The 16,315-nt window shown below is 39.6% G+C and overlaps 1 protein-coding gene across 4 annotated transcripts in view; it reads right to left on the bottom strand.

Annotated features, from left to right (window-relative positions):
• The window catches only part of SPG11 (SPG11 vesicle trafficking associated, spatacsin), a 65,854-nt gene that overhangs the window by 31,971 nt on the left and 17,568 nt on the right, over positions 1-16,315 (bottom strand). For all 4 annotated transcript variants that reach the window (XM_073304525.1, XM_073304528.1, XM_073304527.1 and 1 more), the window contains 10 exons: positions 16,051-16,122; positions 15,398-15,525; positions 12,306-12,484; positions 11,519-11,729; positions 10,754-10,957; positions 7,853-7,959; positions 7,053-7,198; positions 5,058-5,219; positions 2,432-2,498; positions 915-1,080 (listed from right to left, as the gene is read on the bottom strand). In XM_073304525.1, coding sequence (XP_073160626.1) covers positions 915-1,080; positions 2,432-2,498; positions 5,058-5,219; positions 7,053-7,198; positions 7,853-7,959; positions 10,754-10,957; positions 11,519-11,729; positions 12,306-12,484; positions 15,398-15,525; positions 16,051-16,122 — 1,442 coding nt within the window. The remainder of the gene's footprint in view (positions 1-914; positions 1,081-2,431; positions 2,499-5,057; positions 5,220-7,052; positions 7,199-7,852; positions 7,960-10,753; positions 10,958-11,518; positions 11,730-12,305; positions 12,485-15,397; positions 15,526-16,050; positions 16,123-16,315) is intronic.

The raw sequence follows: 16,315 nt of genomic DNA, 5'->3' as shown, positions 1-16,315 counted from the left end.
TTTTTGCTTATGTTTCACACAGCAACAGAAGAGACAAAACATTAAAAATAGGAAAAGATTATTTTAAGACAACACAATGTAGCACGGAGACACAAAGGCAGGTGTACTAAGTAACTACTTTTAACTTTTTGAAGTGTATTAGATTTCAGATTGATGGTGTCATTTTCACACTAATTAATACAAATAAAATGCCACATATATACACTGAAGATGAAAAAAAGCAACCTGTCCTATTGTTTTGGTTAATGTACTTTAAGACTGATTTCTTATTTGTGTGTCAGATTCTGGGATTGCGTTTTATATTTTGCTAAATAACTTATATAAATTAAATTATGTTTTCTTTAGTTTAAACAGGGAAATTAATACCGTTAGTGAAGGAACCGATAAGGAAAGAAAAAATAAACAGGCATTTTCCCTTTATCTAATGTTAGTTTTCAAGTCTAGGTCCAATCCTGAAATCATTATTAACGTGAATACTCCACTCAGGTAAAACAGATTTGGCATGGGTATGAAGAAACTGGATGACCTTTGTTTCTAAGAGCAGACTGTATATATTAACCACACCCCCAACAACCTATTAACCAAATCTATATTCCGCCCCTCATATACTAACTCATATAAACACTCTATATCCCATTTTACTTACATAAAGCTATTTTCAAAAATCAACTTCCTTGGGCCTAAAACTCCACCACAACCACTTAATCTATACTTTTCATTTTCACCGTTTTTCACTTTTTTTGTCCTTAAAATGTTTTTTGTAGTGAACATCTATATGTGATGCACAATAAATGACATTTCAAAATAGAATGCTGGGGGTATTTCTAGCAGGACATTCCTGCTTCTCATTTTAATTTTTTCCTAGCATGCCGCTATATATTCACATGGCAACTATTATTTTTTAAAATACTCACAGCTGCTTTGGGGATTTGCTCTTTACTAATTGCTGGACCAAAAAGGTACCAAAAGCAAATGATGGGCGTCCATGGTGCAAGTAGTAGGAAAAATCCAGTCGTTCCATTATGGCATATTTGTTTACCAAATCAGGGGACGAGAAATGAGGGAGGTCACTTGAGATGTCTGGAAAGAATGTCACAGTGTTTCTTAATTGCATAAATGTTTGATTTAAAAATTGGGAGATATCTTTCTGCTACTCAACAACTTCTATGGAAGAGGAAACCAAATACCACACTAGCTCTGCTTTAAATTATTAAACTTTCCAGTACCACTCAAATTCTAATTCTGGTTCCCGTACAACTGGAACTCTGGCACTGACTTTTGTTTAAATTGCCATGGGCAGGTCACTTAAGTAAACTGAGGCAAGGATGCTCTCACTGTCAGAGGGAACATATTACTTATCTAATTCACAGTAGGTTTGTAAAGATTATTGTTTTATACAACATTTCTTGTGGAAAAAGCTCCACTAACATTCAGATATTCCCCATTCTATCATGAGGAAACTAAGTGCTGTAGCCAGACCCAATAACACCTTTGTAAACAACCATTTTAAAACAAAACCTTTAGAAAAATATAAGAAATATTTTTATACAGAGGAATACCTACTGAAAAGAGTAATTTACTGCGCAATTCTACTGTGGAGAAAGGAATATGTTAACTTGAAATGGTATATGAGATGTTGTTGTAGGGTAAATGTTGTCAACCAAAATTGTTAAGTGTTTTTATAGGGGTATGTCGTTGAAGACCAAAAGAGCACGTGTCACTGGTGCACAGAGACACAAAGTCTCAAACTCCTGAATGGAAGCTTCACCTGAACTACATGTTCAGAACTTCAGGGTGTTTTGAGTGTTAAGGGTCATCACTTGGCTCCTGAGTAGAGAGGGAGGGAGCAGGATCACACAGGGGGTTGAATAGCTAGACTGTGTTCGGGGAGGGAAGCACTGCTGGGCTCTTATAAGTCTAGGCATTCCCTTTGGGAATAAGTAGAAGGTCATAGGTGCTGGAAGTAGGGGAACTGGGGATGTTGCAGCACCCCCGGGCTTGAAGTGGTTTCCATCACATCACAGGGTTTACAGTTTGGTTCAATGACTCTCAGCACTCCCACTATCCATATTATTCTAGCAGCCCTGTAGAAGGTTGCTGAAAGCTATTGTTATGATTATGTTTACTCTGGTCAAATAAAAGTTTAGTGGTTTTTCAAACCCAGGGTCAGAGGTGTAGTCAACTGGTGGGTTCTGAAGAGATCTGGAAGACTTTCAGAATAGAATTAGGGAAAGCAGCCAGGATATTCACAGGCTGTCAAGTGTCCCGAGAGGAAAGTTAGAGGAGTAAAAGGCCTGTACCAGTACCTCAGAGAACCGGGGTTGAACAATGTCTGTGCCCAGCAAGGGGCAAATTGTGATATCCACTGAAAAGTACTTCATTCAAAGTTCGTAGCCTAAACACAAGTATTTTACATTTTAAAATTAATTACCTGCTATGGCAAGAGTATTTGACGACTGCCAGCCAAATAATTTAGTGGGATCAAAAGGCGCTAATGACTGAAAAATTAAAAACAAAATATATGCAGATAAACTGTTCAAAGCATCATGATTTTAAAGCCAATTAGAACCAAAAAAAACACTTCAGGAATCTCTAGCAGTTGATAGTAAAGCTCTTGCTCCTGCTGCAGTAACAAATGTCTCAGGCAGCTCTTTCTGGGAAGCACATATTTTCAACTCATACAAGACCCGGTTGTGACTGCAACTTTAAGCACATACTTAAGTGGGACAGCATGTGCGTAAGTGCTTTGCTGAATGGTGGTCTTAGTGCGGCTACTGCTGTTCTAGTAGTTATGAGTCCAGTAGACTATTCCCAGCTATTAGGAGGTCATCTCATCACCCACCTAACTTAAGCCAAGGAGATCTACCAACAAGGAGCTTTCATGTGACTGTCTGTATGGTGTCCCTCCATTTTCACCCATCCTTTCATTCTAGGTCTCACTCTCCTTCCTCCTCCACTTAATTAAAAAAATAACTCTAATTTTCAGTGACAGTTGATAACCTGCCTATTGAAAATACTAACAACATAATCCTAGAGCTGCCAGCTTTCACTGGAGCCTGGGATTGCCGCATATGTGAAAAATCAGGCCACTTATTTAGGTGCCTAAATATGGATTTAGGAGCTTAACTTCAGCCACCCACTGTCTAAAATCTTGGCCTGAAGCCTTAGTGTCAGTCCCAAATCCCAGGATTTGCAGAGTAAAATATAACAGTATATTATTCTACGTTCAGTTGTGAAATCAAGTCAGCCTAGGAGCGTAGTCCAGACTTTTTCCATAAATGATCGGGTTTGAGCCTTAACAAACAACATTTAAAAATTATCTATCAAATTACAATATAGATGCTGTAGTGGGGAGGCTGCCCCACTCCCCTAGAACAGAGGTTAAAAGCAGCCCTGGAGAGGGCTGCGGCTGGGAAAAGAAGTGAGAGCAGCTGAGGGAGTAGCTGACCACAGGCGTAGCCAGCTCAATCAGGGCCCAACTGGCCCTGATAAGAGAGCTGGGGGCCAGGAGCTGCAGGAGTCTCACTCTAGCTCTGGACTGGGAAGGGCCTGGCTGCCTGAGAGGAAGGCACCTGAAGCAGAGCCATGTTGGGGAAGGGAAGAGGAGCTGGGGAGCTCCAGCCTAGTAAACCCCCGGACTGCAGGCCTTGGTGAAGGCCTACAAAGGTACTGGGGCTACAGAGGTGCAGCCTGGGGAATAGGCAGAGCAGCTGGTCTTACCCGCTTGCCAATGACGAGTGGTCATTACAGACTGCAGTCTGTCCCAGTGAGAGGGGGCTAGATGATGACTGGCTGTAGCCACTGCAGCAAGGTGGGTTTAGAGGACTGGGGTTCCCCTGGAAGGGGAACCCAGAGTAAGGGGGTACTGCTGGGGGCAGAATCCCAGGGTCTGGGAGGGACATGGGGCCTGAGGCAGGCAAGACACCGGCCAGCAGAGGGTGCTCTGGAGCTGGAGTTGAGCTAATTCCCAAGTCAACCAGCAGGAGGTACTGCACTGGTAAGTCTCAACCTTGTTACAGTTGCTTTAATACAAGTTTCATAATTTTTGGTCTGATGAAGTATATACTCCATGCTGGCAGCAAAAGGGATAACAGGAGCCTGGGGGTTCAATTAACCCACTTGGTGGCACAAGAACCAATTCATTATCAGATGCAGCTGAGGAGGAACTAGGTGTTGTTCACACAGGGAGCAGCTCAGAGCAGTGAGAGGGGGCTGGGGGACAGGAAGCTGGGGGAGAGTAGGCCCTGGGATCCTCTCCTAAGGAGGGAACACTGACAAAGGGCTAGGAGAAGCGTTGGGAAACCACAGGGGTGGAGCAAAGTCCAGTAGTAAGCCTTGACAAAAGGGCAGATGCCAGGGAGAGGAAAGAGAGAGAGAGAGACACACACACACAGCCTTGGAAGAGGCAGACAGGAGCTGGGCCTCCAGGGTGAAAGTCCTAGGAGGTATCACTCAGTACAAGAGCCAGAAAGGGCTCTGCAGAGTCTGGGAAGGGGCAAATAATCTGTGGAGGAGTGATCCCAGGAAGGGGCTGAGGAAAAGGGCCTAGAGACAGGCTCAGTAGTTCAGGGAGTCGCCATGGAGTATGAGGAAGCAAATATTAGCTGAGCCTGGAACCTAAAGTAAAGGGAAGGCCTGGGTTACTTTATCGACCACTGAAAAAGGTGGTGAAAGCCCCTGGAGATAAAAAGTGTAAGGACCACTGAGCCCAGAGCTGGGCTGAAGACATGGTGTACAGTCACTGGACTACTGTTTTGTGGGAGGGACTCTGTTACCCAGATGGGATAGGACTGGACCAGTCTGGAAGGGTGAGTCACAAGAAGAAGCAGACCACTGCAGAAATGGAGCACCCATCAGCAGGGGGCCTGAGAGAAGCACCTGCTATGCCACACCTAGCCACGAAGGGGTGCACCAGCCAGCAAGTCACTCCTTCACACTTGTGCTAAATCGAGATGGGAACACATACTTTCAAAGTGTCTGTAGCTCAAAACGGAACTTCTCTGAAATTCTTGCATTCACTTTGATATGCAGCTTCATTTACAATGCATTATATATACCTGCATAAGATGGTAGAGTGAGATATCAGGTGGCAAAATTCCATGAGAAGTGCTCTGCGGAAAGAGAGCAGCTTTGAGTTTGGGGTAAGGCGTCAATGCCATTTTTAACAGCTGTGGATCCACCTTCTTCAGGGGCTTTTCAGTATCTTCATTCTGAAGAACCTAGATTGAAAGGAAATAAGAACAGAACATTTCACTCATAAAAAAAAAAAGTAACTGTACATGAGCATGATCCTGCATTCCTTGTACACCCAAAACTGAAGATCCCAAACTACCTACCTACCTCAAACCAATAGAAATACATTGGGTGTTCAAGAAATGCAAGACAGAGCACTAGATGTTGAATTTGTTACAAAACTTTCATGATTTACAGTCCAGAAAAATATCCAAGGATATCCCTGAGAATTATTCTAAAAACACCTCTTTCAGCAGTCACTGCACTATTATACACAAGCAAACAACTAAACTGTTTGTGTTAAATGAAGTCACATCTGAAACATGAAGCAGTATATTTAATAAAAAGATATTAAACATGCTTATATTTTAAGTCTTTACAAAACAATAAACCAATAAGCACATTTTCTGTTATGTGCCATGATTCATAACTTGACAAACAGTTGAAAAGTGGAAGCTGAATCCCACCTATTCAGAGCAAAATAGCACACCAGCTAAGTCACACATTCCCACTAACTGTTTAATCAGAGCACAGACTTTGTGGTTCAAAATCAGAGGTTTTGAGTAAGTGAAACAAAGGGCACCTACTTTGACACTTACAAGAAACTTTTCTATGATATAAAATATAAGCGTGGAAAATAACCCTGTTAATATCTATTAACTACAGCTACTTTTAAAAAAAAGTATAGGAAAAGTTTAGAAACACATTCTACCACCTTAACAGCCAATCCTAATGGCTTCTGTACTTCATTGTTATCTACACCTAAAACATAACCACTTTAAGAAGGTATTGTACTCATCAGTAGCATTATTTTGAAACTAAAAGTAACCTTTAATCAATTTTTCATTATGTATTGAAACATACTACTCCAAAGGAACACTCCCATCTCTGTGAAAGGAAGTTATGTGGTTGCATTTGTGTATTTCTTTGTATTGAGTTGAGACAACATCTCATTTTGTTTTCATAATCTATGTAGAAAGAGACCAAGATTATCACTCCTGTGTCACTCTGAAGCCTAAATGTCTGAGTCAATGGGATAAAACAGAAGCAGTTACAAGCATGGTTGAAACCTCTCTGTTCAGAATATCACCAAGTTCAGTCATCACTTGGATTTGTGTTCTGTTACTGTCCAAATGAAGTTCTCATTTTGACTTTACAAATTATACCCGCACGCTGTACAGCTACAGTAAGGCATGTATCTATGCCATGTCAGGAGTCCTACACCATTGTGATATCAGAGATAATTCAACCAATTACCTTACTCTACATCTAATTTGCATGCAACAATTTCATTGGTTGTGAGGGAGACTGTACAGATAGTGGATTACTCAGCTCATCTATGTGCCCAACTGCCACCCACACAAACCAAGAGATCTAGCACAACCACCCACACAACATAGCAGCATGTGCAATAACCCCCGCATGGCCCCTTACCACAGCATACATCCCTGATTTGCCACCCACACAGCTGTCCCAGCACAACTCAAATCAACAACTACCCACACAACACAGCCAGCACACACAACAACCCCAATCATCACTCTGAAGCCGATGGAAATGAAGCATGGAGTGAAGCAATGGAAACAGCTACAAGCCTGGTTGAGAGCTCTATGTTTAGAACATTACCTGTTCAATCATCACTGGGATTTGCAGTCTGTTACCATCCAACCTTTAAGTTCTCAACCATTTTCAGCCCCCCCCCCCACTTTTTTTTTTTTAAAAACACACGTGACTTTACGAATTACACCCATGTGACAGCACGGGCTTTCAGCTTCTAGTGATAGGAGTAAGTTTCCAGAAATAGCTGACATATTAAGTACCTGATCTATACCGCCAGGTGCATACATTGTGGTTGCAAGTGCTAAAAGTGTATGTCCTTCCAACAGCATGCTGCTCACACTAGCTTGATTACTAGGAATCAAGATCTGAGCATTTGCAAGACTAGCCTGAAATATCATCTTTGGATCTGGAAAAAGAGAAAAAAAGTGAGATTTTTCTTCTCTGAAAAAACAATTATATTATTAAATTATTCATATTTTAAATTTGATTCAGGATTAAGAAAAATTACTTTATTAAACTCATGCAGATGGCACACTATATAGATGGGCAGACATGATCCTAAAACTCCTCCAATGTATTGACAATGTTCCTATTGAGCTTAAATAGGAATTCAGCCTATAGGAAGAGGATGGGAATCTGGTCCCATATTTTTACAGTGCATTACAGAGCAATTCTTTATCTTATGTACATATTTTCTGAAATAATAAATGCAAGCTTCATTCAAGAGTTATTTATTTGTTAAGCAATGATGAAATGGTTGGCCCCATTAAAGATTAATGAGATTTCCAAAGTATCTAAATGAGTTAAGAGCACAAGTCCTTTTGACTTTCAGTGCCATTGATTAAAAACCAACCTAGCCAGGGGAACATATAATCTAAGACACTGATAAGCCAGCACATGCCAGAAGACCCAGAGGAGGCATTAGCTGTAAATGTAGTGCTGTGTGCACTGTTTCTGTTTAGATTTTTACTAACTAAGGCAATCATCACTGCCGCCAGTTGATGTTTCTTTGGATGAACTCATCATGTGTATGTGAAATGAATGAAAGCTGGGATCCTACCTCTTGGGTTACTGGCAACCCCTCGACACTGCACTAGAAATTCAAACCAGGGGTGAGCCTCATGCAATTCCTTTTTATCCAAAACAGGACAATTCGAAGGAGTTAAACTGAAAACAAGGCAAGAACAGTAGCATAATAAAAATATAAAATGCATTAATAAAAAGCAACAATGTACAATCACCATTCTCTTCTCTAAACAGTTACTATGTTGCACTCTTTGGGTCAGGCATTTCTAAAAGAACTAAATCTACGGACTCTCTCACTTGTTTAACAACCATTCCCTCTATGGGTACATCTAGATTCCGAGCAGAGGAGACATAGCTACTGAGGGCTCTTTGAGCTGGCACACTGAAAAAAAAGACTGTAGCCACAGTGGCATGAGCAGCAGAAAGGGCTCGCTGCCCCAAGACATGCCCGTCCGAGGCACTTGGTGCTTATCTGGAGCAGCTCTCACTGCTCGTGTCACCACGACTACACTATTTTTAGCGCACTAGGCAGAAGAGAGTTACACCTCCCAGCTCAAAGAGTCGACGTACCCTAACAATGACTGCTGGGGAATTTTCATTCTGCTAGAACAGGATAGAACAGTAATCTCGATGACTATGATCTACTTCAAACTACTGTTTACTCCTTAGCCAGAAGGGCTGGGAGGAGAGGGGGGAATTGTTCTTAAAGCAAATACATTTTCTCTTCTCCCAGAGTCTTAACTAGTTCTGATTTAGAGGTAATCTTGCAATGAATTTAGCAGTCAACGTGTGTCAAGAGTTTGGCCATACCGGAGCCTGATTCAGACAGGTTGTTTATAATAAAATTAATTAATTAACTCACTATTAAGATCAAATTATTTAAATCAGTGCTCTGTTTCAAATGGTCACAATTGTAATGCTTTCCCTTAAATCCGAAATGGTATGAAAGCAGTTGCCATCAAGGATGACACAAAGGAAACTAACATCAGATGGCAAGAGGAAATCAAGAAGTGATGGTCTGAGCTCAGTGTTAAACTCTGGATTACATTTGAGAGCCAAAACTGCAACTACAACGTCAAGCCATTACAGTGCTAGTTATGGGAAAAAGCTACACCTGAAAGCTCAGTATCTCTCTCTCCCCAATCTTTTCATGGAGTCAGTACTGTACTGACTCTAACCACCTTTAAACAGTCCTTCTTCCCAAACAGTGATCCAGGTAACTACAGGCCTGGTAGTTTGACATCTGTAGTATGCAAGGTCTTGGAAAAATTTATGAAGGAGAAAGTAGTTAAGGACATTGAGGTCAGTGGTAATATGGGACAAAATACAACATGGCTTCACAAAAGGTAGATCGTGTCAAACCAACCTGATCTCCTTCTTTGAGAAGGTAACTGATATTTTAGACAAAAGAAACACAGTGGATCTAATTTATCTCGATTTCAGTAAGGCATTTGATACAGTTCCACATGAAGAATTATTAGCTAAATTGGAAAAGATGGGGATCAATATGAAAAGTGAAAGTAGGATAAGAAACTGGTTCAAGGGGAGACTACAGCGGGTCACACTGAAAAGTGAACTATCAGGCTGGAAGGAGGTTACTAGTGGAGTTCCTCAGGGATTAGTTTTGGGACCAATCTTATTTATTCTTTTTATTACTGACCTTGGCACAAAAAGCGGGAATGTGCTATTAAAGTTTGCGGATGACACAAAGCTGGGAGGTATTGCTAATACAGAGAAGGACCGGGATATCATACAGGAAGATCTGGATGACCTTGTTAACTGGAGTAATAGTAATAGGATGAAATTTAATAGCAAAAAGTGGAAGGTCATGCATTTAGGGATTAATAACAAGAATTTCTGTTATAAACTAGGGACGCATCACTTGGAAGTAACAGAGGAGGAGAAGGACCTCGGAGAACTGGTTGATCACAGGATGGCTATGAGCCGCCAATGTGATATGGTCATGAAAAAAAGCTAACGCTGGAACAGGTACAGAGAAGGGCTACTAGGATGATCCAAAGAATGGAAAACCTGTCTTATGAAAGGAGACTCAAAGAGCTTGGTTTGTTTAGCCTAACCAAAAGAAGGCTGAGAGGAGATATGATAGCTATCTATAAATATATGAGAGGGATAAATACCAAGGAGGGAGAAGAATTATTTAAGCTCCGTACCAATGTGGACACAAGAACAAATGGATATAAACTGGACATCAGGAAGTTTAGACTTGAAATTAGATGAAGGTTTCTAACCATCAAAGGAGTGAAGTTCTGGAACAGCCTTCCATGGGAAGCAGTGGATGGAAAAGACACATCTGGCTTCAAGACTAAGCTTGATAAGTTTATGGAGGGGATGATATGATGGGATAGCCTAATTTTGGCAATTAATTGATCTTCGACTATTAGCAGTAGATATGACCAATGACCTGTGATGGGATGGGATCTGAGTTACTACAGAGAATTCTTTCCTGGGTGGCTGGCTGGCGAGTCTTCCCCACATGCTCAGGGTTTAGCCAATCACCATATTTGGGGTCAGGAAGGAATTTTCCTCCAGGGCAGATTGGCAGAGGCCATGTGGTTTTTTTGCCTTCCTCTGCAGCATGGGGCACGGGTAACTTGCTGGAGGAGTCTCTGTACCTTGAAGTCTTTAAACCACGATTTGAGGACTTCAATAGCTCAGACATAAGTTAGGGGTTTGATACAGGAGTGGGTGGGTGAGATTCTGTGGCCTCTGTTGAGCAGGAGGTCAGACTAGACTATCATAATAGTCCCTTCTAACCTTAAAGTCTATGATTCTGTGATTGATTCTATGACCTAAGTTGCACTGGAAAATTCTCATCACCGACTATTTAAGTTGTATTTTACCAGCTTCCAGTTTTATAAAGATCTGCATATAAAACACTTTTTTTATACTGATGAATAAATCCAAGTAGTTGTACCTGTAATAGTCTAAATATGTGTATAGCAGATGCTGCAGACTACGTTCTAAACAATAGAGGATGAAATGGGTGTGGAAATCCAAACCACTCGCAGAACTGTATTTTGGAACAGGATGTGGATTTTGCATCACTCCTCCAATATGGCTCAATCTTAGGAGGAGGAGTTCAAAGTCGTCTTGTTCAGATGGGACAAAAATTCCATTTCTAGCAAGAAAAAGATAAACCACACGCTTTTAAATTGAGCAGTTGTCTCAGCTGAAGATATCTTCACTGAATGGCTAAATAAGAGATCTTCTGCCGACACTGAATTGTTTTACTGCATAACATGCAACAGTATATTTCCTTACGATGATCTCACAGCACTATATATTAGTTTTAACTGATGGAGTTCACTGTGAAAAAGTGGGAGAGAAAGAAACATTACATTTATGGCAACTAACATAGGTAATAAAATAAATATGGCATAAAATAGAATAAAATATGGCAGCTAAAATAGGTAGCAGAAACTGTTGTGCATGAGAACTAAGGGCTGATCGTGCATTTTCTTATGCCTGTAAGACTCTCATTACATTTAATGGGAGTTTTGGGTATGCAAAGAATCCTGGACTGAGCCCACACTTCGTAAATGGTTAAATCTATTTAAATCAAAATACCACATCATTACAATTAAATGTATATCTTAGATTTTACATGCATACACTTCTACATCAGATTCTGGTTCTCCTGAAAAGGTAAACTTAGTATTAACACAGTGAGGACACTTACCTAGCCAGCTTGTCTAATATTTCATTTCTCATATAGCTGCTGCAGAATGTATTTTGGTCAATAATATCTGGTGTCAGAGAAGGCCAGTTAGCTTGTTGAAATAAGGTATGACTATGTGGCTGGGATTCTTCAATCCATGAGCAAATGTTAAGCCAGTCATGCTGGGATGTCAGATACATCCAAAGAACCGCAGGATTACAGGACTTGAATTCTGTGTTTAAAATAAAACAAACACACACAAATAACATTAGGGTAACAGTGAGACCCTTTATAATCACATATGTACACCTGGTGAACGGATCCAAGGTTTCTTCTTTTGTTAATACAATGCAATTCTTTTGCTAATAAATTAAATACACTGTCATAACTAGTTAGAACTTTATGGTGGAAAAACAAAATGCTACAATATAAGCAGCTTTCTGGAACAACCACCATCATGCAAGTCATTCACAATATAAAATACTATTTGAGAAGTCCTTTTTAGCTAGCCTCTTTCCTCTCTTCCCCAAAGCATCAAAGGGTAGACTCATTTTCGTGCCCACATTCTGAAGGCTGATTCAGCCAAATTTCACAATTTATCTGAGTTTTTTCTCCCAAAACACAAGTTAACCTTTCCTCATACTGGAACTGTGAAAATAAACCAAACCTGACTCTATGAACCTCCCTTTTGCTCATCTTGAACTCACCACATCTATGCTCCACCAGCCCAAATACAACTCAATGCTACAAAGGCACCTTTAGTTTTCAATGTTTAATTTCTTCGACTCCTTAGTACTGGAATACTTGCCTTCATGTGATCTTTTGGGAAGAAGAATCATTTCCTGAATATCCTGATCCCACCACTGACCCCAGTTTAACATAATTCTGTGCTCCCTGTTGTAAATCTGAGGTTTGTCACAAGTCAAGAATGTATCCAAAACAGCTGTGTGACTGGACAGATCTTGTTCTTTTTTCCAATTCCTGAAACTGGCAGAAATATTTACCCATTAAGATGTTTTACTAAACTGTAGTTCACAGTATTGGAACATTTAACAAATTCATTAACGCTGTTATTTATAATTTTTAGTGGTGCTTTAAAAGGGATACCAACAAGCAGGGCTGGCTCCAGGTTTTTTGCCGCCCCAAGCTCCGAGAGCACAAAAGGATGGCCAGAATGCCGCCTCTGGAATTGTGCCGCCCCAAGCCCATGCTTGCTTTGCTGGTGCCTAGAGCTGGTCCTGCCAACAAGATCTGTATCTTCAAAAAAGATTTTTGGGAATGCTTATAATGTACTAGTATCTTCGGAACAAATGAATGTAATGCGGGAAAAAAGCTAGTTAATTGCTAGGCACAGTAGTAAATATTCAATGCTGTACAAACTGAACTGAGATAACATGTACTGTAATAAGTGTGTTTTATAATGAATATGATATTAATAAAGCCTCTTAGCATGTTCTCATTTCCAAGTTCTGTAGTTTGCAATATTATAGAACACTCATAGTGTTGAAACAAAAATGATTCACCTGAACAGCAACACTAATATTTAAGGAATGTGTGTTCCAACCGAACGTTAAGGAACTATCATAAGAGAAAATAAAAATTAAGGACCTGATTGTGAACCCCATAATGTTTTACTTTTTCATAAAATACTTGAATAGTCATTTCTGGGGTAGAATGAGGATGACTCTAAACCCAATGATCAGGGCTCTCACCTGAGATGGGGAGACCTGGTTTCAAGTCCCCGCTTCAGAGCAGGGATTCAAATCTGGGTTTCCCACATCCCAGGTAAATGCCTTAATCACTGGGCTAACAATTATACATGGGCACGAGCATTACCACCACCTCAGTTTTGTGAATCTAGCTCTTCATGGCCTTTACTGTGATTAAAAATGCTCAAAATATTTTGTTCAACCCAAAATGTAGGTTTCTTTCCCTTGACTCTTTCAATTTGCCAAAAATTTAGTTTTGGTTCATTCTGAACTGAACAGTTTAAAAAAAATTTTTTTTTCAGAACTGCCAGAAAACCGAAAAGTCAGTTATTCGTGCTGCACTAGCTCTAGTAAAGGGTTCACCATGTGACTCCAAAGTTGGAAGGGCACCTGTAATCTGTACTGGCTGGTGCCTCACCTATCCCATGTGTGCTGCAAACAGCAGTATTACAGGTAATTGCAGAAACACTGGTTTTAGTACAAGACAGATGGATAAATGTTTTGCAACACACAGACATTCACTGAATGTTACAGCTCACAGAATTCTCATTAGAGGTTAACAATGGAAGAGTCCTATTAAGTCACTGAGCTCCTCTGCCAGTGAAGGATTGTTCCACATGGTAGTTACCCACAGAAGTAAAGTAACCAAAAGCCAAAACACTTTTTTTAAATTAACTGCCATCTATTGTACCTCAAGCAATGAATAAAGAAATACCATAATGTAAGCAATACATCCAGTAGGTCTTAACATGTCATTAGCTTGGTTTTGTATACCTAGTTATTTTATCAATAGTATATGTCTCATAGATCCCAAGGCCAGAAGGGATCACCACAATCATCTAATTTGGCCTCCTGCATGAAATAGGCCACAGAACTTCCTCCAAAGGATTAATAGAGCAGATCTTTTAGGAAAACATCCAATTCTTAATTGAAAAATTGCCGGTGATGCAGAATCCTCTATGACCCTGGGTAAACTGTTCCAATGGTTAATTATCCTCATGGTTAAAAATGTACACCTTTTTTCTAGTCTGAATTTGTTTAGCTTCAACTTCTAGCCATTAGATCATGATATATCTTTATCTGCTGGACCTAAAAGTCCATTTTCAAATATTTTTTCTCCATGTAGGCGCTACTCATCCCTTAAACTGATCTTTAATCTAAACAGATAGACTCAAAGACCTTGATCATTATAAGACAGGTTTTCTAATTATTTAATTGTTCTCCTGGCTCCTCTCTGAATCCTCTTCAGTTTATCAACATCCTTCTTGAATTGCTGACACCAGAAATGGACTCAGCAGTGGTCGCACCAGTGCCAAACAGAGGTAAATTAATCTCTCTACTCCTACTTGAGATTCCCATTTATGCATCTAAGGATCACATTAGTCTTTTTTTTTTTAAGCCACTAGCAGCATAAGCCACTGTTTTATTTACAGTAGAGGTGACATAAAAAGGCCTCCACTAAAATTGACAGTAAGAAGTAGGCCTAGAAGAATTTTTTTTTAATAATTGACAGATAATATCAATGTTTATATATTTAAGGGGTTTTTTTTAGATTTTTATTAATTTAAATTTTTACAGTTGCCAAAAGCTATGGAGAAGCCAGACAATTATTTAATGACAGTAGATGCTGAGATTCAAAAAAAGCTTTATAAACCACTAAAAATACAAACTGTCAAAATATACACAGTAACTATCCTTAAATCAACAAAGCATACCTATTTTTACTATTCACTTGCTAGTCCATATGTCACAAGCCTAAGTCTAAATCACTGTATTTTGACTGGAATAAGTTCTCAGGCAAAGAAAAAAAAATGCTGCTTATCTGTAAATTTCTATTATGATCGATAGAAATATTTTTTGTTGGTTTGTATATACAGCTAAATCAACATTTACAGATATTTGCCCATTAAAAAATGGTATCCTTCTATGGCTAATGATCGACCAAGTGTAGTCTGCAAAGATTTTACACTAAGTTCATGATAACAAGTGTCCTGTCCATGAAGAAAATAATCATCTTCCAGAGCTCTTAAAAACATTTTACCCTACGTAACAGGAACCCCATGCCACTGTAGTTGGAGAATTACAAAAGTCCACATTTGTTAGCACAGAAAAACCTACAGAATACAAGTCTTAGATTGCCATAGTTCTTATGTTGTTCATTTAAGATAAAAAGGCAATTAAACCATGTTACCTGGAAAGAGGCTGAATCTCTTTATTGTCTTGGAAGGATCCCGAATAAAAGTTTTCAACCTGATGCACAAAGGCTATCACTCTCTTCTCTTTTTCAGAAAAATAGTTTTGTTCTTGCAACACTTTCACCTTTGAGTAAAATTAAAATACTACTTTTGATCACAAATATATTTCACAAATTATTGTCATGACATAAAAAAGAACTTAATCTTTTTGCTGACTTCTTTGATAATAAAAACATTAAGACAGAAGTGATCCGGGGGAAGGAACCTGGGGATCTGTGAGTGTGGTATAACAGACTGTGGTGAAATCCTGGCCCCACTGAAGTCAATAAGAGAGTCTGACAGTGACTTCAGTGGAGTCAGAATTTCATCCTGTGTATAAAGTCAGGCAAGAAATGCACCAGGGACAGGATAAACTGTCACTTCAACCAATTTTAACTTCAACTGCAGATGGGAAAAAAAAAGGGGGGGGGAGGCAACGACAAATCTAAGACCAGTGCATGGTTGCAGGGGGCACAATAGAATTTGTATAGGATGGGTTTTGAGAGGTTTTGAGATAGCGAAGAGTGTGTATTCTACATACAGATGTACAAAAAGTTAACTGTTCTGTGCAACTGATAATGTAAGTCAGAAAAGTCTTTTCTCCACTTACCAACAAGTTGCGTATGTTTTTATCAATAGTGTAGAAACATATCTTATGCAACTGCTCTTTCACATCAAAACCCTATAAAAAAAATCAGAATTTCCATTACAGATAACACAGCGTAATACAAATTCTATATGTAGAAGTAGTTTTCGTCACTCATGACAGAACACATATTATTCTCTTTCATAAGCTCAGCATCTTCAATATGTGTACCATAATATTTCCCTCCACAGATCAGAAGAGAGAGAATTCAGTACTTCCATTCCCCTAG

This window comes from Lepidochelys kempii, chromosome 10, assembly GCF_965140265.1.
Source record: "Lepidochelys kempii isolate rLepKem1 chromosome 10, rLepKem1.hap2, whole genome shotgun sequence".
In the NCBI taxonomy this organism is placed as follows: domain Eukaryota; kingdom Metazoa; phylum Chordata; order Testudines; family Cheloniidae; genus Lepidochelys; species Lepidochelys kempii.
The sequence above is the reverse complement of the archived record's forward strand: the minus strand, read 5'-3'. Positions and strand labels throughout refer to the sequence as shown.